The sequence below is a fragment of the Nyctereutes procyonoides genome, unplaced genomic scaffold (assembly GCF_905146905.1).
Source record: "Nyctereutes procyonoides isolate TBG_1078 unplaced genomic scaffold, NYPRO_anot_genome, whole genome shotgun sequence".
NCBI classification, from domain to species: Eukaryota; Metazoa; Chordata; class Mammalia; order Carnivora; family Canidae; genus Nyctereutes; species Nyctereutes procyonoides.
In genome coordinates, this window is record NW_026575041.1 from 15,466,777 (window position 1) to 15,487,500 (window position 20,724).

At 40.1% G+C, this 20,724-nt stretch overlaps 1 protein-coding gene across 1 annotated transcript in view; it reads right to left on the reverse strand.

Moving 5' to 3' along the window:
- The window catches only part of RAB38 (RAB38, member RAS oncogene family), a 56,177-nt gene that overhangs the window by 31,748 nt on the left and 3,705 nt on the right, over positions 1-20,724 (reverse strand). The window contains exon 2 of the mRNA XM_055320535.1: positions 154-434. Within this exon, the coding sequence (XP_055176510.1) occupies positions 154-434 (281 nt within the window). The remainder of the gene's footprint in view (positions 1-153; positions 435-20,724) is intronic.

Genomic DNA, 20,724 nt, shown 5'->3' on the forward strand with positions numbered 1-20,724 from the left:
ATCCCCTTGAAATCAGAAAGAGCTTCAAGCAATTTGGGAACCATAAACCACTAGACAAACACATATGAGTATCATTATAATGATGCTTATGATGATATGATTATTTTCTGTGGGAATCTTGCCTAGTAAGTTAATCCTTTAAGGTCACATTACCTTTGCTGACGTTTCAAACCATCCTACGAAACCATGCTCCTTGCAGAACTGGTCCATCTTCAGGCCATTGTTTATGAGCACATCCTTGCCCTGGTCACATTTGTTGGCCAACAAAACCACTGAAACTGGTTTGCCATTAGGGAGACTTAACTTGGAGTCCAAATCATTTTTCCACTTTGTCACCGCTTCAAATGTAGCTGGCCTGGTGACATCGAAGACAATAAATGCACCCATAGCTTCTCGGTAATAGACCCTTGTCATGTTTCCAAATCTTTCTTGACCTAACACCAAAAAGAAATAGAAATCAAAACCTGATTACAATTGTAAACTGAGTTCCATACCAGAACCTCATGAGGACTTTATTATGAGCAGATCACTCAGTAAAGTGCCTCAGTATCTATCTTTAAAGAGTAAGCAGAAGATGCAATCATGCAGCTTTGTTTTTCATCTTTGAATCTGGAAGGGATTCGTTCATTTAACAAGTATTTTCTTATAGCACGTAGTGTTCTAGAACTGTGCTAGAACAGCATGCCACTAGCCACAAACAGTTACTTAGGCTTCAATTAATTAAAATTAAATACAGTTTAAAATTCAGTTCCTCAGTCACACTAGCTACCCATATTTCAAGTATTTAGTAACCACATGTGGCCAGTGGCTACAGAATTAGACAACTCCAATATAGAACATTTCCATTATCACTGGATATCCCACTGGACAATACTGTTTTAAGTACCTGGGATACAATGATTAAAATGTGAAAATTTCTGCCATCATGGAGCTTACGTTTTAGTGGAGTGATAGATTATAAATTATAAACATAACAAACATACCTTAATTATGCAATATGTTAAAAGGTGCCCACAGTCAATTCCAATTAAGGGTAGTGGTAGTTGGCATTTATTTATATTTAATAACCATCAGAAATGCAGTTTTCATAAGTAATTATAAAGGTAGAATTACTATCTCCATTTTACAGTGAAAAAGTTGGACCTCAAGAGGCTAAATAACTTGTTCAAAGTATACAGATGATGAGCTTTGGAGCTGGAATTCAAATCTGAACTTTGTGAATCCAGAGCCCATAGTCATTTGCCAACATTGAATACTCTCAACTACTAAACCATTAGTCTTTGACTATCTCTCCTCCAGGCTTACATACCAAGAGGGTCACACTCAACTCAACTGAACAGATAACAGATATTTACATTGATGCCAGTCTCTGGACTACCTGCTTGGAATACACAATAAACTAGATGGCCTCTACCCTTAAGTACTCTACAATCTATTGGATAAGAAAAGTCCTCTGACAGAGGAAAAAGAGAGAAACAGAAAGAGAGAGAGAGGGAGAGAGAGGAAGAAAAGAAGGAAGGAAGGAAGGAAGGAAGGAAGGAAGGAAGGAAGGAAGGAAGGAAGGAAGGAAGGAAGGATTTAGGTAGGCAGGCATTGGTCTTATTCAGACCAATCAGAATCACTTTTGCTCTGATTCTTCATTTTTTAAGTAAATGTTCGCCAGTTTGTTAAACACTCTCAGGTTAGCCTTCCTCATCTGCAAAATGGCAGCAAGAATGTGTACCTCACAGGACTGTGGTGTGGATGAAATGAAATAACATATGGAAAGCGCCCAGCATGGGACCTTAGAACTAACTGGCCCTTGAGATTTCCCTGCCTTTCTCCAGCATGTTAAAAATTAAGAAAGACAATATGAAATCAGAGTTCCAGAGAAGAGTTTATGACAAAAAAATTACTGGGATTTCGGCTGATGAAATGAATCCTATTGCTTGTAACTCTAGCCACTAATAGTAGCTGAAGACAGGAGCTAATGAAGGCGGGGTTTATTTCTTTTTAACCCAAAACTCCAGAAGTATAGGACAAGACAAAGGCCTTTTCTTCTGATTTGGTCATTTATTTATGGTAAGAGTCTTAGAAAGTTATATAAATTAAAACAAAGCAAGGTGTGTATTTAATAAGCCAATTTGTTGCAAAAAAGAATAAAATGCCAAAACTGGCAGGTATCTAAGAATATCCAGGTCAACAGCTCTAAGAACACTTCACACTTAACTTTGAGCACAACGTGTTGTGATGCTGAGTTTTTATTCACATTAACAAATACTTTGGCAGGTTGTTACACTCACATGGGCATGAGCATTACAGATTTGGAGGACATGATCCACGAGCACTTAGTAAAAATGGATGCAGATCAAGGTTCTGCCCTAGTGGGTGAGCCGTGTGCCCACGCATGTATCACTGGAGAGAAGAGCATCCTGTAAGGGCCAGCACATGATGATCCTAAAACATCTCTTACACGGGATTTACCATAGAAGCTTTTCTTTGTACTCCTCCACAATCGTCTAGCCAATGAAAGAAAGTGGTATAATGCTCTTCATATGACACACAACCCGCAGATGAACTTTAATTTCTCCCAAATGAATTTTAAATTTCTTTTACTTTCTTTTTTTAGTTCCTAATACAAACAGTGATCCCCTTTGATACTGCTCAGAATGGCCATGACATTTCGGGAAGTCGGGGGAAAAAAGCCCTCTGTGATCATTCAGGACTCTGAAGGCCTCTAGGCTTTGTACAGTTGTCTTATGATCCCTTGCAGGGAACTAATCAGATGAAAAGCAAAGTCATGGGTTATTCAATAATCTGCTTGTCCAGAGGTTTTCATAGTAAAATAAGGATATCTTCAAGAAGGAAGACCTTTACAGTTCAAATATATGGCAAAGGGTCATTTTTAAGACTAAGCAAAAAAGCAATATATCGGCTTAACACCTCTGTAGGAATTCAAAAGGACAATCTGTGTGTTTGTGTGTATGCCTCTGTGTGTTTGAATTTGTGAGGGCAAGTGTGCCAGATCAGAAACAAAGAGAAAAAAGTATATTGAGGTCACTGGGCCTGCGGACTTGAAAAGTCTGTATTTCCAGTGTTCTGGCAGGAGGTCACATTCAGACAAGGGCATTTCCAGAGCTCACATTTTATCCTTCCTTTGTCAGCTGATAGTCTCTCTGTTGTTTCTTATTAAAGAATGAGAACCAGGTGACTTTCCATGAATGCCTACATATGGGCATTGTAGAGACCTAATGAATTTATCACAGGTAATTAAGACAAACAAAAACCAAAAAAAAAAAAAAAAAACCATAGTTCAAAAATTCCCAGTGGGGCTATATCACTCACTCAACGCACATTTACTGAATAGCTAATAGGTCCAGGCTCCGTATTTTGTGCTGCAAATACATATCTTTTGCCCTTAAGGAACTTCTATACTAGGAAGTGTCATACTGAATGCCTGTACCAAAAATGATCCGATTCATCATGTAGGTTCCCATTTCTCTTAGGCTCTACACATACATCCATGGCCATGTTGATGTGACTCATGATTCAGTATCAGCTTCCAGGAAAGTTAAATGACAAAGCAATGAACTGAATCGCAAAAGTTAATACAATGGCTGTTGTAATAATTTGGGCAATCTTGCTGCAGAAGGCAATAAATTGAATGGTCAGAAGACATGGGTCTTCGTTTTAATCATTGGTTACCAGTACAACCTTAGACAAATGCATTTCTCTTTTTGAAACTGTTTTCTCACCTGTAAAATGAATTTGTTCTGGCTGACCTCTAAGTTCCCTTCCTGCTTTCTGCATCTAGAGTTAAAATATTCCTAGTAAATCAACGCTTGGCCCTCTGCCCCAATAGCCTTAAATTGGTTTCACAGACTCAGTTAAAAATATACACAAGCAATACAGCTATAATGTGTATTTAATGGTATTTTCACTTGGTAATTAGTACTCTATAGATGTTCTCAGTGGGCATAACCAAGCTGGGAATCTTCTACATAGACATAGAAACAACAGAAGGAGGCGAGTTGGGTTTTCTGTTAGACTGGGCACATTCTCTTACCACTCTACCACTAACCTACTAGCTCAGATGAGTCATTTTATCATTCTGAGCCTCAGTTTTCGTCATTGGTAAAATAGGGAGAGTAGATAAGATACCTGAAATGAAATTCATTACTGCCTCTAGCCACCCCTCCCATCAACCTCCTCAGATGCAGGCATCTAGCTCTCCACCTACTACTACCCAGTGTTCCCTCCAGTTCTCGACATCACTAGTAATATTGCCCCCCTAGTACCTTTATGTCACCTTCTGACTCTTTCTTCACCCTGCTGCCTGACGGGTCTCCAACATCCTACCAATGTTTCTGTTTTAGAAGCAGGTGGTGATTGGCCCTCCCCCACCATCAGCACTGCCACTGCTCCCATTCAGGCCCTCACTGGGAGCCCTGATAGCTCCCGAACTGAGGCTCCCAGCATCTCAGCTCCATTATCACTGCTCTCCCTTAAAATATAAATATAAACACAGGTGTTCAGGCATTCTCAAAAGAGATCACCAGGTGGGCATACATTGGAAGGAAATGAAACCATTACCTTCAAGAGCTGTCTGCACTCCATGTTCACTGCAGCATTGTTCGTAAGGACTGAGACTTAGAAACCTCCTAAGTGTCCATCAGTGGAGGAATGAATAAAGAAAACGTGTCATATACACACAGTGGAATAATATCAGCTATGGAAAGGAAGGAAATCCTGACTTTTGTGACAACATGGACAAAAGGAATGAGAGCATTGTACTAGATGAAATAAGTCAGAGAAAAAAATACTGTATGATCTGCCTTATATGTGGAATCCAAAAAAGCCAAACTTGTAGGGACACCTAGTTGGCTCAGTCCGTTAAGCGTTTGACTCTTGATTTCAGTTCATGTCATAAGATCAAGTCCTGCACTGGGCTCCATGCTGGGCATGGAGCCTGCTTGGGATTCTCTCTCTCCTTCTCCTTCTGTCCCTCCCTGCCTCCTCCCCACCGCTCAGGTGCTCTCTCTTAAAAACAAACAAAACAACAACAACAACAACAACAACAACAACAACAAAAACATACGTTGTAGAAACATAAAGTAGAAAGGTGGTTGCCGGGACTGGGAGAAAGAAATGCAGGGAGATGTTAGCCAAAGGGTATAAACTTCCAGTTCTAAGATAAATAAGTTCTGGGGATCTAATGTGCAGTATGGTGATTATAGTTAGTAATATTGTATTATATACTTGCAAGTTGCTAAGAGAATAGTTCTTAAATGTTCTCACCACATACCAAAAAACAGTAATTATGTAAGGTGATAGAGATATTCATTCTATTGTGATAATCACTTTTGAAATATATAAGTATATCAAGCCATCATGTTGTACAGCTTAAATGTATATGTTATATGCCAATCATACCTCAATAAAGCCAAAAAGAAAAATCATCTTAGGTATTTCTAGAATACCCATTCCTGGGCCCTGCTCTTCAGGGATTTTTACTGTGCTAGTTTTCTGTGGGGCCCAGGAATCTGTTTTTAAGCACTCTCTAGGTGAAGTCTTAAAACTCTATTTCTAGGAGAATTCACTTTCAAAATGTAAGCATTAACAGTGCGCTCTACTGCTTTAGCCCTTACTGACTCTTACATCCTTAAAAACAGACACCTTTATTAACACTGCATGTAAGGAGATTTTGGCTCCAATCACCTTTCCAAACCCCTCTGTCACTTCCTTCAACATACCCCACAGCCAAGCCTCACTGGATTACTTATTCTTCCTAAAACACATCCTACAGTACTCATCGGATTTTCTTGCCTTTTCATACCTCTGTTCCCAAAGCCTGAATTCCTTCTCCATCTTTCCTCCCACTCTGCTCCATGAAATCCTTTGCAAACTGCTATTATGCCCTGAAATGTCATTATATTGGTGCAACTTTCCCTGGCCCCCCAGCTGAAACTAATAACTCCTTTTCCTACAGCATCTTCTTTATCCTACATTATTCATATTTGTCGTGCTATATTATCTATATATCTCCACTATGGTACTGTAAAATCCTAAAGAGCAAATTGAAAAAATATATATATTAAAGATAGAGAATGTGAGCAGGGGTTGGTGGAGAGGCAAAGGGAGAGGGAGACAGATTATCTTAGGCTTCACAACCCTGTGATCATGGCCTGAGCCAAAATCAAGAGTCAGATGCTTAACTGACTGAGCCACCCAGGTGCCTTGATCATATTTTAATGTTGCGAATCTGAGGCCTCTTCTCTACTTGTATGATAGAATAAAAACTCAAGGTACTACTGTAGAAATAAACTGAAATTAAAGTTCTTTCTTCCTCTAAAATACAACATCATCATGTATTCACGAATTGGTGCTATGTACTAATACACTCACTCCATGTTATACTCTCATTTCCAGTAAATAATCAATAGTGGAGAAAATTAACATTCTGAAAGGGTTATGTGCATATCTGTTGTAACAAGTTTGAGACTGGAATGTTATATTTTTGTAATCATTCTCATCCTCTTAAAAAATAATCTCTTGGAATCAATTTACTCTATTCAAAATAACCTATGTTTTGGGTCACGGCATAATCCAGAGAGTTAAGAGTTCCACCAAGATACTCTCTTTATATCTCGGAAATAATAGTATGAAAGGCAGGAAGATGAATCCAAAAGTACATATGGACTTTGGACAGGAATCTAGAGGAAAACAAATCTATCTAATGACTGTGATGGCCAAATGGACACTGAACTTAAAATAGCTTAACTAGTTTTGAAGACTCAGGGAAACCCACAGACTAGACTCAGAGTTTGGAGGACATCCTCGTGAATAGGTTTCCTCCAGTTTTTAAGAGCCCATCTGACCCTCTGGCCATCATTTTGAAACTCATTTATCTTCTCTCTTCCCTACTTTGCCCCACCAAGCAAGCAGCAGAAATGCATCAAACCATCACTTTTTTTTCCAATCACCTATGCTGACATACTGGCATTAACCATGTGTAATCTTCGCTCACAAAATTACAAGCTCCCCCTAGCCAGAACCACCTTTCAGCAGCCCCCATGACAAGTATCTTGAGCAGTTAGTAAACAGTGAGTGCTCAATAAGGCCTCACTAAGTGAAGGAATAGCCCCTGATTCTCCCCCCCTTTCCCAGCAGATACATGCAGGCTTAACAAGATGTTAAGAGTCACCCTCTGCCATGTCTCTTGCCTTCATCATCACCACTCTCGGGAGGATCGCCTCATCTCATCCCATCCATTCACTGAAGAACAAAGTTTTGAATCCTTATTATTTTTCAGGCTCTATTCTAGCAACTAGAAAACAGAATTAAAGGGCCTTGTTCTAATTAATCTTACATTCTAACAGCAAGAGATAAAAAGTTGGTAAGGTACACATAACGCTACACTAGCTGGTTAAGTGTTAGGAAGAAAAATAAAGTAGGAAAGGAGAATATGGTATGTGGGGGTGAAGGCAAAATTAAGCAGGATGGATGATGAAGGCCCACAGAAAAAGTGTCCCTTAAGTAAAGACCAAAAAGAAGTAAAGGAGAAAGCCATATGGATATTTAGGAGAAGAGTGTTTTCGACAGAACAACATCAACAAAGACTCTGAGGCACAAATGTGTCGGTTAAGTGTTTAGAGAAGAGCAAGGAGTCTCTGTTGGAGAGGATAGAGCAAGAGGAAGAGTATATATTGAGGCAGGCGGATCTCAAGGTCCAGAGGGGAGCTAATTTCAGGCCATTATATGAAGGTTGCCTTTTATTCTGCATGAGAGAGGAAAGCAGTGAAGGACTGTGAGCAGATTAGAAACATGATCAGGGGCAGGACTAAATGGATACTATGGTTGTCGCATTAAGGAATGACCTATAGGAGTCAAGGTTGGAAGTGGGGAGACAATAATCCAGGCAAGAAACAATGATGTAGACCAACATGGTGATGGTGAAATGTGGTGAAGATTGGTTGCTTCCTGGATATATCTGGTAATCAAGATAATAGAGGAGACGTTGAATATGAGATGATTCCAGCAGGACTCCAGAACTTTTGGCTTAAAAAAATCAAAAGTACAGAGTTGCTAGTAGCTAAGATGGAGAAGACTTTGGGGGGACATCTGGGTGGTTCAGCAGTTTAGCACCTGCCTTCGACTCAGGGTGTGATCCTGGAGTCCCAGGATCGAGTCCCACATCAGGCTTCCTGCATGGAGCCTGCTTCTCTCTCTGCCTATGTCTCTGCCCCTATCTCTTTCTGTGTCTCTCATGAAAAAATAAATAAAATCTTTTTTTTTTTAATAGAAGACTTTGGAGGAGCTGGTTTTGTGGAAGTAGATCAGGACTCTGATACTTTAAGTTTGAGACATCTGTTAGGCTGATATGTTGAGTAGGCAGTTGTGTATATAATGCTGAAGTTCCAGAGGATGGTCAGGTCTGAAGAGCTAACTGGTACTTTAATTTCTATATGCCTCTGCCAAATTCACCTTCCAAAGCTCTATTTTCATCCTATCATTTCCATAATTAAACACATTCAGAGAGCCACCACACTAACAGCAGATGCCACAAACTGGTGGTTGGGCTGCTAACATGTTCTATGACCCACACAAAATTAAGGCAATTTGAGCTATTTTCCAACAGTCATAAATTGGAATATCTCTAGGCATGTCTGGGTGGCTCAGTCAGTTAAGCCTCGAGCTCTTGGTTTCAACTCAGGTCATGATTTTATGGGTTATGGGATAAATGCTACATCAGATTCTAAGCTCAATGGGGAGTCCGTCTACTTGAGATTCTCTTCCTCTGCCCCTCCCCACACTGGTGTGTTCTCTCTCATTCTCTCTCTCTCTCTCTCTCAAATAAATAAATATATCTTTTTAAAAATTGGAAGATCTCTAATAAGACATATCGGAATTTCTTGAAAACTCAGAGCATATAGAACTACCAAGTTCACATAATAAGAGTGATGTCTAGAAGCTAGTTTATTTGAGCTAACCAGTACCAAACACCCAATTTTAAAGGAAAGATAATTTGCTCAGATGCTATTCCTTTTGCATTGTCATATACCACAAAAACACTGTCTTAAATTTAAATGTGTATAATTGCATCCATTTTATAAAAATAACTCTAACAAAATATTTAGAATTTAATGAAATTGATATAATTTTATTTTAAAGTTGTTGCTAATGATCTGTTTTTCTTACTATAAGCCTCTTCCAAATGGTTACCTAGGATCTCATGTTTGTTTATTTTTGCATCAAATTACTCTTTAACCCACTGGGCTTGTTCCAGCTTATTCACCTAGCTATAAGTGGAGTTTTGTAGAGAAACAAAATGTGATCCAGGATTATGGAGAAGCTGTGTTCCCACTTCCTAGGAAAACAAGGAGCAGTAGCTTGAGTGGTCCTAAACTGGGAACAGATTTTTCAGGGAGAAACTCATCAAAAGATGAGTAAGAGTTTGTCAGGTAGACAAAAGAGTTCATGTACGTTACCCTCTGGGCTCCTATGGGATTTTCAAAGTTGCATACTTTGATCTACAAGTTAAAGGCTAATCCTCAGACTGAGGATCCTCCTCGTGCCTGAAACCATGCCTTGCCTGGCTTTCCTCTAAGTTTCTCTTCTTGCTTTCATTCTCACTCACTCCAGGGCACCCTTCACTCCTGCTGGAACAGACCCATTCCCTTCCCCTCTACCTAACTAAACCCTAACTATTCTTCAAGGTTGTACCAAGCCCTACTTTTTGGAGCTTTCTGACTAACTTGACCCCACTCTTAACTCTTTCCTCCATTGTACTCACCTAGCACTGACTGTGTCACTTGTTTGCCCACTTATGCAGCACCACCACCCCATCTTGTATGGCTTTTTATGTGCTGCACATCTCTGCAGTCTATGTCCCTGATTGCACAGAGACGCCTTGAGCCCACTGTTGAATTACTCAATGCTGTTCCCTATGTCTCCACAGCACACACCCTCTGAGAGGCTCAGAGGCTACTACACTCACAACAAACCTGTGTGATAGAAGGGGACTATAATACAAGGACTGTTTACATAATGAAGCAACAACTAACACTAATTTCTTATTAGTGAGGGGGAACCCCAGTGGGGAGAACAGTGAACTGAAGAAAGCAAGATCTCTCATCCAACTCATTTGTTATCTATGCCTACTAAACTCCCGCTCATTCTTAAGATTCACCTTGAAAAAAATAATCTGCCCTCCCGCCCTGTTCAGAACCACTCAAGCTCTTTCTACAACTTCTTTAGTTCCCTCAGTTCATAGCTAGATAGGGTATGTCGAATGAAGCCAAAGTGTGTGAGAGTAAGATGACATAAAAAGTAACAATTGATTTTTCAGGTGTCAATAAACAATAACATTATGGAAAGGAAGGGTGAATGATTTGTAGTGACCTATTTTTAAAATAATAACAGAATATTCTAATTAAATTCTATATTTAAATTTCAGGCTGTTGTGGGGGCAGGGAGAGAGAGAAACAGAAACAGAGAGAGACAATTAGTACCCCACTATCCCAGATTTTTTGGTCAGAATTTATTTTGACTGAGGTCCAACACTACTCAGATTAAATGAAGTAACTCACTTGAATAGAGAATAATGTAATGTCCAATACTGGATAGTGGGAGGAAATGAAACCAAGTCACAGAAGAGAGGTTGGCACAAATTGAGAAAAAAAAAAAAACAGCATTCCATGTTGTCACCTAAACAAATTAAACTTAAACAAATGCCTAACAAATAACCTAAAAATATCTCCACTGAACAAGAAGCTCAAATGTATTCATAAAAAGGTACGTTTGAATTACTTAGCATTTGACATCACCTCTAAGTTACCTTCAAAGATACTTTTATAAGTAACTCACAAGACAGTAAAAAATTCACGAGTTATAACACTTTTACAAATAAGTCAGAAATCTAGGAATTATGACGCGACTCTAAGGGTTTCACTTAAAGAATTTCCAGATTCCTCTAGAGTCCTAATTCCCAAAACATGTACCAGTTTGCTCTAGGGTGTGTCAGTGAACCCACAGGGGTGCAACAGGATAAACAGGATATTTTAAAATCTCAAGCCAGACACAGCAGTACTCAAGCTCCATCAAGGAACTTGATCTCAGGAATTTCTAGCTTGAGACAGTTCACAATCTGAACATTAGATCATGCTATATTCCTTCTGATGTGATCTTATCTTTTCGAAACTAGAATTTTCACAGTTTAGGTGATAAAAAACCAAGACTCAAGGGCCTGGGTGACTCAGTCGGTTAAGGGTCTGACTTCGGCTCAGGTCATGATCCCAGGATCCTGGGATCCAGCCTTATGTTAGGCTCCCTGCTCCATGGAGAGCCTGCTTCTCCCTCTCCTTCTATCTGCCACTCCCCCTGCTTGTGCTCTCTCTCTCTCTCTCTCTGTCAAATAAAGTCTTTACAAAAAAAAAAAAAAAAAAAGCAAGAGTCATGTGAAACAGGAAATGAGAGTGTTGATGTCTATTCTGACTCAAAATTTTGTGATGTTGTCCCATGGCCCAAAGGCACATAGATGCCAATAGTAAATAATTAAAATTATTAAAAATGTAATGAAAAAATTTTAAACTTGTGTTTCAATTTTTTTTTCAAATGGCTACTAAGTTGTTAGAACAAAATACTTATTGAATTGTTTGGTGCTAGCTACTAACTACATAGAACTTGGCCTGTTAATCCTATTGACCTAGAGGCACCATGAAAAAATTACTTTGACACCTAAGAAGTCTGAGTACCTCTGCTATAGCCTCTAGAGTCTAGAGTGCTGTTTTCTTTAAGTTTAAAACACACATGCACGTACACACATATACTTCCTCCTCTATCTTACACAAGACTTAATTTTTATTCCAATACCATCAAGCATCAAAACTATTCTTACCTTTAATTTTCAAACTAGAGACTTGCGCCCCATAGTCACTGTGGTTTTTCTGCCTAGAAGGAGTATATTCAAATGGCTGTTGGGGCACCTGGGTGGCTCAGTCGGTTAAGCGTCTGCTTTCAGCTCAGGTCATGATTTCAGGGTCCTGGGATCCAGACCCATGAAGGGGGGTCCCTGCTCAGCAGGGAGTCTGCTTCCCCATCTTCCTTTCTTCTCCCACCCCATATCCCCTCTCCACTCATGCTCTTTTTCAAATAAATACATAAAATCTTAAAAAAAAAAAAAAAGATAGTTGTTATTAAGCCAAGCCAACCCTCTGGTCTCAGCAGTGATATGTGCAAAGAATTCAGCTCATTTAATTCTTAGCTCTATCCAAAAATATAAAGATTCTAAAAATTATAAATTATTCCTTTAAAATATATAATGTGTATCTTCTAAATTCAACTTAATCTCAGGAATGTGAAAATGACTGCACTGCTGTATCACTCTCAGGAAACAGTAGAAATGGAGTAGTCAGAAAATAGCCAACAAATCTGTTCCTACCCAGCAGTATCCCTCATGACCTGCATGACTTTTGAAAAGTTTTACATGTTTTTTGTCCTTGCCTATGTGTTTTCTAACTCATCTAAGCATAGTTCTCTCGGCTCTGTGATGGGGCTAGTAACAGGACCCACCGGATCTGCTCATTGTGAGCAATAAGTGAAATGACACATAAAAACACAGAGTATCATGCCTGACACTCAATAATGATGGCTATTAATAACACATTACATTGTAGGGAAATTGACAAATAACTTGTCAATTTACTTTAAATTTTGCCCTAGAAGTTAGATTCCAAATTGTGTGGACCCCTTCCACAATGGATATTTCCTTTGTCCCCATTAGGCTGAGGAGCTCCATAAGAAGCAAAGTTTTTCATTCCTTTTCTTGAGAGAGCAGTTTTGTGTAAGGCTGATGAGGAAGACAGGTTAAATAATGTATCAGGCTAACAGAGACTACGAAAAGTAGGGACTCAGCACAAAGAAATAATTCTGATTTCTCTCAGATATTTGAAACTATTAACTTGGTTTTCCTTGTTTGGTTCTCCCCTGTATAATGCTTTCTCCTTCTCTACCTCTTTGCTGACTCCACAGTCATTTAATTAAACTATGTCACAACTTATGGCAAGGTCGGCTAAGCCACACCAGGCATATTTGGGAAGGTAGGAAATAACTCTTAATACATGGCTGAAGGAAGAAGTGCTACAGGGAGAGAGAGAGAAAAAAAAAAGGTTGCATGCAATTCAAGGGAAGAAGAATGAGAGAGAATTATAGAAGTCTTTATTTTTTTTAATTTTTATTTATTTATGATAGTCACAGAGAGAGAGAGAGAGAGAGGCAGAAACATAGGCAGAGGGAGAAGCAGGCTCCATGCACCGGGAGTCCGATGCGGGATTTGATCCCGGGTTTCCAGGATCGCGCCCTGGGCCAAAGGCAGGCACCAAACCACTGCGCCACCCAGGGATCCCTATAGAAGTCTTTATAGAAGAGTTGCGCTTCCAGGTGGATCTCAAACATTTGATAGGATTTGGATATGTGGAAACAAAGGGAAGGGCATGTGAACCAGCAGGAAGAGCAGGAACAAAGTCTCAGAGGCAATGAACTTGGGGTGTGAACTAGGAGGCAAAAAAAAAAAAAAAAAAGGCCTGATTCTTAGCCTCATAATGGAAAGCAAAGGAAAATATTACAGATGTTATTTGAGCCAGACCATGGATGTCTCTGGATGTTCACAGTCTCTTCACCCTCTCTTCTTCATTGCATGAATTTCCATAGGACTGGGTGCCCACTAAATTCAATTATTGTGTGTCTCAGTGCTTAAGACTATATCAAAACATCTAGTGTTTAAAAAATCAATTCTTCAAATCTCATCATTAGTAAACCAGAGATGCCTGTACTCTTGTTCCAGTTCTACCATTAACTAGCTCTAAAAGCCTGAGAAGCTAATACAAACCCCCTCCGTTTCAGTGCAGAGCTTGGTTTAATGAGCTCTCAAGATCTTAACTCTGTGAAAATTACCTTTCAAAATTATTACTCCATCTAATGTATCAAAAAATCATAAAGATAGCTTTGCCATTTGACCTCCAGATGAATGATACTTCATTCCAAATTATGAAGACTTGGTTAAATGATGAAGTGCAGCTTTTAAGAATGGTCTTTAGGGTGGCTCCCCAATTTTTATGGTGAAAAAATGAGACAGAATGCCATTGTAAGAAAAGTGACTACCGTATTTATCAGTTTTACAATGTATGCACTTGTAATACATTAATATTCATAAAATTATGAAGCTATTTTTTTTGTTTTACTGGAGACATTTTTAGATCAATGATATATCTTGGAATTGAAGCAATAATGGATAGTTGACTAGAAAACTTCTGAATGAACAAACACTCACTGAGGACCTGCTGATTACCAAGAACTATGTTAGGATTGGGGTTATAGATTAGAAGAAAAAGACATTCCAGAGCAGTAGTAGAAGGCTTCAAATCCACGAAAAGCATGGCTAATATGGGAACAGAGAAACGGTGCCTCCCATGGGCACATGGGCTCAACAGACATTTCTTAAAAGAGGTGAGATGGGTTGAGTGACCAAGAATCCATAGGACTCATCTAAGTGAAAAGAAGAAAGTGTATTTAGCCACTGACAACCGTATGAGCCATAACAAGAGGGTGAGGTAGGTGAATTGAAGCCACAGTAAGATGTGTGGAATGGTCAAGAGTCAGAGGTATGAGAAATGGGACTGGAATGAGTGACCTCAATTTCATGGTAAAGTTTAGCCTCTAATTCTGAAAGTAATGGGGATCCACTGAAGAATGCCAAACAGGAGAATGAGGCCATGTTCAAAAGTCTCACCTCTGTGGATTACAAATCAACGTGGGGGAAAGCTTGAGGAAGGGTCGGTATTAGGAAGCTGCTACAGTAGTCCTGATGCATCGTGAAGAAGACATGGCCACTCATAGAGGGATGAGACAGAGTGAGTTTTCAAGACAGAAGACATAGAATTTGATTAATATCTACCTGTAAGAAACTAAAAGGAATGGGGAATGGGAGGTTAAAACCTGAGTGTTTTTCAAAGAGTAACTTAAAATCACATAGTTTCTTAATTAAATTTTCAAACAGCTGGAAGAAAAAATAGTCGAACTCAATGATTTCAAACCCAGGCTACAGTCATAGTCTTGGCCTTGCCAAGTCAGACGCTACACTGGTACATCAACCTGGAAGATGAGTGTCATCCGTTGGTGGAATAAACATGATTTTCACCCCAGGAGCAGCAGGGCCAGCATATCCTCCTGGCAGTTTCCATCTCAGAATCAAGAGAAAGAAAGAGGGGCACCTGGGTGGCTCAGTGGTTGAGCATCTGCCTTTGGCTCAGGTCATGATCCTGGGGTCCTGGGATCGAGTCCCACATCAGGCTCCCCATAAGGAAGCCTGCTTCTCCCTCTGCCTGTATCTCTGCCTCTCTCTGTGTGCCTCTTATGAATAAACAAAATCTTTAAAAAAAAAAAAAAAAGAATCAAGAGAAAGAAAGAAAAACAGGGGGATGGGGGCAGGCAGTTCTTAATGACTTGAAAGCTTTGCAGGATTCCACAGAGTAAATCATCAGAAGAGGGAGAAAAAGTCTAAGCATTGCTACAAAGCAACCATTCTCAAAAACTTTTCAGGTGAGCGATGACTTCAGTATCAAACCACTTTCACTGAGCGACCACTACACACCAGGCACCATGCTTTACTTATTAGGCTTGGCCCAGTTTCCTCACCTCCAAAATTGGAACTAATAAGACCTATTTGCCAGAATCACTGTGGTGTTTAAATTGCAAAAGTTGCCTTTACAAACTGATAAATGTAACAGATCATCACTTTTAACCTTTAGCTTAACATATGTGTCCCCTCATGGTTTGTAAGCTGCACACTCACCACCCCCTTCTTACACCTTGTAACCTGTAGCTATGTCAGATTATTGCTGTCTATGCCATGTCTCCTCACAGCTAGGGTAGGTGTCCTGTTTTGACTTCCTTTCAGTATCTGACAATTCCCCTTCAGAGCATTCATCAAAACAGAGATTAAATAATTATCTTTCTGTTTTAAATATTATGTCCCACTAGACTATCAGATTCCATAAGTGCAAAAATCGATCCATTTTGTTTGCCCCTAAATCCCTCTGCTTATCAAGTGAATGAGTAAATTTTCCCAGGCAAAATCTTACACTTCTCAAATCCTCAAATTTTAAAATGACCTTTTCAATAAAATTCAGCAAAATAAAACAAAAAAATATTTAAATACCACTTCAACCCTCAATGAGAATAACTGTATTCATGACAATAAGCCACAGTGAAATGGATCCTGGGTTTTCTTTTGATCTAGTCAGGACTCAAGGGCACCATTCACTTCTACTTGCTAAGAACCCAACTCCTCCCTCAATGGTTCTATGACCTGAAATCTGTCCTCTTTCTAGCCATCAGCCCTCCTATCACCTCATCTCTAGTGTTTTTTTTTAAGATTTTATTTATTTATTCATGAGAGACACAGAGAGAGAAGCAGAGACACAGACAGAGGGAGAAGCAGGCTCTATGAGGGGAGCCCGATGTGGGACTCGATCTTGGGACTCCAGGATCACGCCCTGAGCCGAAGGCAGACGCTCAACCGCTGAGCCACCCAGGCGTCCCATCTCTAGTGTTTTAATTCCTCTTTTCATGACATACATAATCTATAAGCAATGGGAAGCCACCAAGGCAATGTTCTGGAAAGATGAATTTGACACAGGTACACATAACAACTGAAGAAAGAAGAGACTAGAACTAGCCAGGTGGCTATTACAGAAGAACAGGGAAGTAATAATACTGCTGTGCTTGGTCTAGAGCAGTGGCAGGAGAAGCATAATCACTATCTGACTTGGAGGGTCAAGGAAGAAAAGATGGCAGAGGCTCTAAGTCCAAGTGACTACGGGAAAGGTGTATACCAAGTCCAGCGAGCGGGGAAGGATGCCTAGTTTAGACTTACAAATAGCATCCTTTACTACTTATCATTAGGAAGGGTTATTGTGGCTGTTCTCTGTACTGTTGTTATTGTTTCCTACTTTCCAATTTTGATACATTGAGCATATATTACTTCACCAATAGAGAAAAACCAACAATCTTTGGGGTTTTTTTATGCCACTTTCCTATGATATATTGATCTTGCAATATAAGTGAGATATCATGAAGGAGATACTCAGCAGGAAGACCAAATGGTAAGCCTGAAGATCGTGGGAAGTCAAGGTCACATGCACATTTTTTGAGTTGTCTGCATGGAATTTAAAGCCATGGGAATGTGTAAGATTCTCAAGAGAAAGAGACAGAATTGAAGAAAGCCCCGGGTTGCATGGCCCTGAAATCACCCTCAGGGAGTAACCGGTGCTGGGTAAGAGCACTAGAAATACCCTAGGAGTCAGAGGCTTTATCCAAGCTGCTCAGTTTTAAGCTCAGAAAGCAGACATATGTGGTGCAGGCTGGACCCCCTCTGCACCACCAGAATATTTTCAAGTGGCCTATTTCAATACAGTTCATTCACTATTATAGTGATTTGCTTTGGTGCCATCGTGCCCACTGAACTGTGAATTTCTTGAGGTCAGGAATCAGGTCTTATTCAATTTTTTATCCACTTTTGTCTTCCTCTCACCTAGAACAGTCTCTAACACATTCATACACACTGTGCCACTTCATACCATTAGTGCTAGTGCTTGTGCTGAAGAACCCAGACACACACATTAGAGCTCTTCCTCCTCATCCCTTCTTTCTCTCAAATGACTTAGCACTCCTTGTGCAGACTGCTATGTGCTCTCTTGTCAGAACTAGTCCTCTAGGGACACCTGGGTGGCTCAGTGGTTAAGCGTCTGCCTTTGGCTCAGGTCATGATTCTGGGGTCCTGAGATCGAGTCCTGCATCGGGCTCCCTGCATGGAGCCTGCTTCTCCCTCTGCCTGTGTCTCTGTCTCTCTCTCTCTCTGTGTCTCCCATGAATAAATAGACAAAATCTTAAAAAAAAAAAAAAGAAAAGAAAAGAAAGCTCCCCATCTTGCTCAGTGTACATACTGCTTACCTCTAAACACAGACCACATTAGTCCACATGGTATTTAGAAAATCTATAATTAGCCAGGCTAGAAACAAGGCAATAAACTGCCCAGAAGAGAGTGGCCCAGACTTGACATGCATTTTTATTTATTTATTTACTTATTTATTTTTGGTTTGATGTGTGGTTGCCAAATTTAGCTCCCTCTACATTTCTAGATCTATTAACATTTAAGACCCTTCTTCTAAAACACCTTGGAGAGTTACAGTCTTTTAGAAATAGACACCGAAGAGATAGTCAAGTCCAAAACCTTCCCCGCGTTGAATTTCACAAGGTGTAAGAACATTTTATAAACTCTAAAACAACACAGCGCTGTGATCCAGATGAACCTCCTGGCCACTGGCTTGACGCTAGGCCCAGGCCACCTCCCCACTACTTGGCCTGTGGGACAGTCAATGTCCTCCAATGTTTGTCACAGAGTTCAGTCAGGGAAAGTTAGCACACATGCATGCCCTGAGGGAATTATTTTTCCTCAGTCACGTTTCCTCCTCTGCCACTTGCTAACTCCTACAACCCTGGGCAAGTCCCTTACCTCTCTGATTCTTGTTCTTTTCTATTATGAAATATATTTTTTTTCAAGATTTTATTTATTCATGAGAAACAGAGAGAGAGAGGCAGAGACACAGGCAGAGGGAGAAGCGGCCTGATACGGGACTCGATCCTGGGACTCCAGGACCACACCCTGAGCTGAAGGCAGACACTCAACCACTGAACCACCCAGGCGTCCCAAATAGATTTCATACCTTAGCCGTATTGGGCAGATCAAGAAGGAAATTGTATGTGAAGGTATTTTCAAATGGCAATTAAGAATAAGAGTAATAGCTAACATTTATTCAGCATTTATTATGTGTCAGGCACAGCTCCACGTGAATCACCTCATTTCATTCTTTTAACAACACTAAGGAGCAGGTTCTGCTACAGTCCCCTGTTTACAGACAGGAAACCAAGGCAAAGAAGTTTAAGTGGCTTGCATCAGTCCCAAAGCTGGCAAGGGAAGAAGGTGGAATAAGCTGCGGCATGCTACCTGGGCACACTCAAGATATATCAGAGCTGACAGCGACCGCAGGAGACTACATAATACAAATACGTGACATCGCAGGAAAATGAATCAGGGGCCAGTTCATAGATGAGGGAACTGAGGTTCAGCAAACTCTCACAGCCTGCCCAATGCCAAATAGTATATTTTAAAAATAATTTTGAATATATCTAAGGCATTTTACTTTTATTTTTATTTTTAAAGTCTTTTTTTCAAGATTTGTTTATTTGAGAGAGAGAGAAAGAGTGGAAGAGGGAAAGAGAGAAACTCAAGCAGATTCCACACCCAGCTCAGAGCCCAATGAGATGATCTGAGCCGAAATCAAGAGTCAGATGCTCAATCAATAGAGCCACCCAGGCACCCCAAAAGTATTTTATTTTTAAATCGTGAGAAGTAGAGCAAAGCTGTTAGGAAACCGGTACTGGATTCCACAGCCAAATTTTAAATTCCAGCAGTACCACTTAACCAGCTACCACTTAACTGGGGAATTAAAAATTAAATATGTATGGACAACTGTAAGAATAAATGCTTGAGAAATGTTAGCTACTATTACTATGACTGACCTAATTCCTGCAGCTAGGGTCCCAAAGCACATCGAGAATTCTAGACAAAATTGTATAGTTCTCTTTGAAAATGCTAATGGAATAATTATAGTATTAGATTTGGAGAGGAATAGAAAAGGAGAGTCTGAAAGGGGAACCTTTTCTTTTACTTTTTTTCCTGATACATCTATTTTAAAAACCCTATAACTTAGAGTCAAATTTTCAGAAATAGATTTTCATTCTATTTCTTCCCACTGCCCGCACAGTCGTTCTGATTAATATCCAAAAACATGTTAGAAATAGGAAGGAGAAGCCAAGGATAACCTTCAGTAAATCTAAAGAAGTAGCAGCTTTAAAGAAGAGGAGGGTATAGCCCCAGTGGGCCGACTGTGCCTGAGGCACTCACAGGCCTATGGTCTTGAAGAGCATGGCTTGATTCCAAATCACACAAAATTCTATTAATCTGGCTCTTCCACTTATTAGGTGACCTTGGGCAAAGTGACTTAATTTCTCTTGATGCCATCAAGAAAGACATTTCTCTTGGGCAAAGTGACTTCTTGGAACCCTGAGCTGACCCAGCTGCTTCTCTATGATGGAATCTTTGGGATTCAGGGTGATTGCCATTCCCTGTGAGGTTTGTGGAATTTACCATATTGGTTTTCAGGCCTACTTCACAAGCCCTGAGAGGTATTAAAAAATGTATAATTTTTTTTATTAAGTAATCTCTATGCCCAATGTGAGGCTCGAACTTGTGATCCAGAAATCAAGAGTCTCATTCTCTACAGGCTAAGCCAGCCAGGCGCCCCCTGAGAGGTATTTTTTTGGAGTCTTTCAGGAACAGACTGGCCAGTTGAAGTGGCTACAAGAGATTTATCAAGTAATTTAGTTGGACAAATAGGCCCTGACTTGGCATTGAATCAAATGAATATCAAAAATCTAATGAGCTGAGCAGCCCGGGTGGCTCAGCGGTTTAGCACCGCCTTCAGCCCAGGGTGTGGTCCTGGAGACCCGGGATCGAGTCCCACATCAGGCTCCCTACGTGGAGCCTGCTTCTCCCTCTGCCTGTGTCTCTGCCTCTCTCTCTCTTTCTCTGTGTGTCTCTCATAAATAAATAAATAAATAAATAAATAA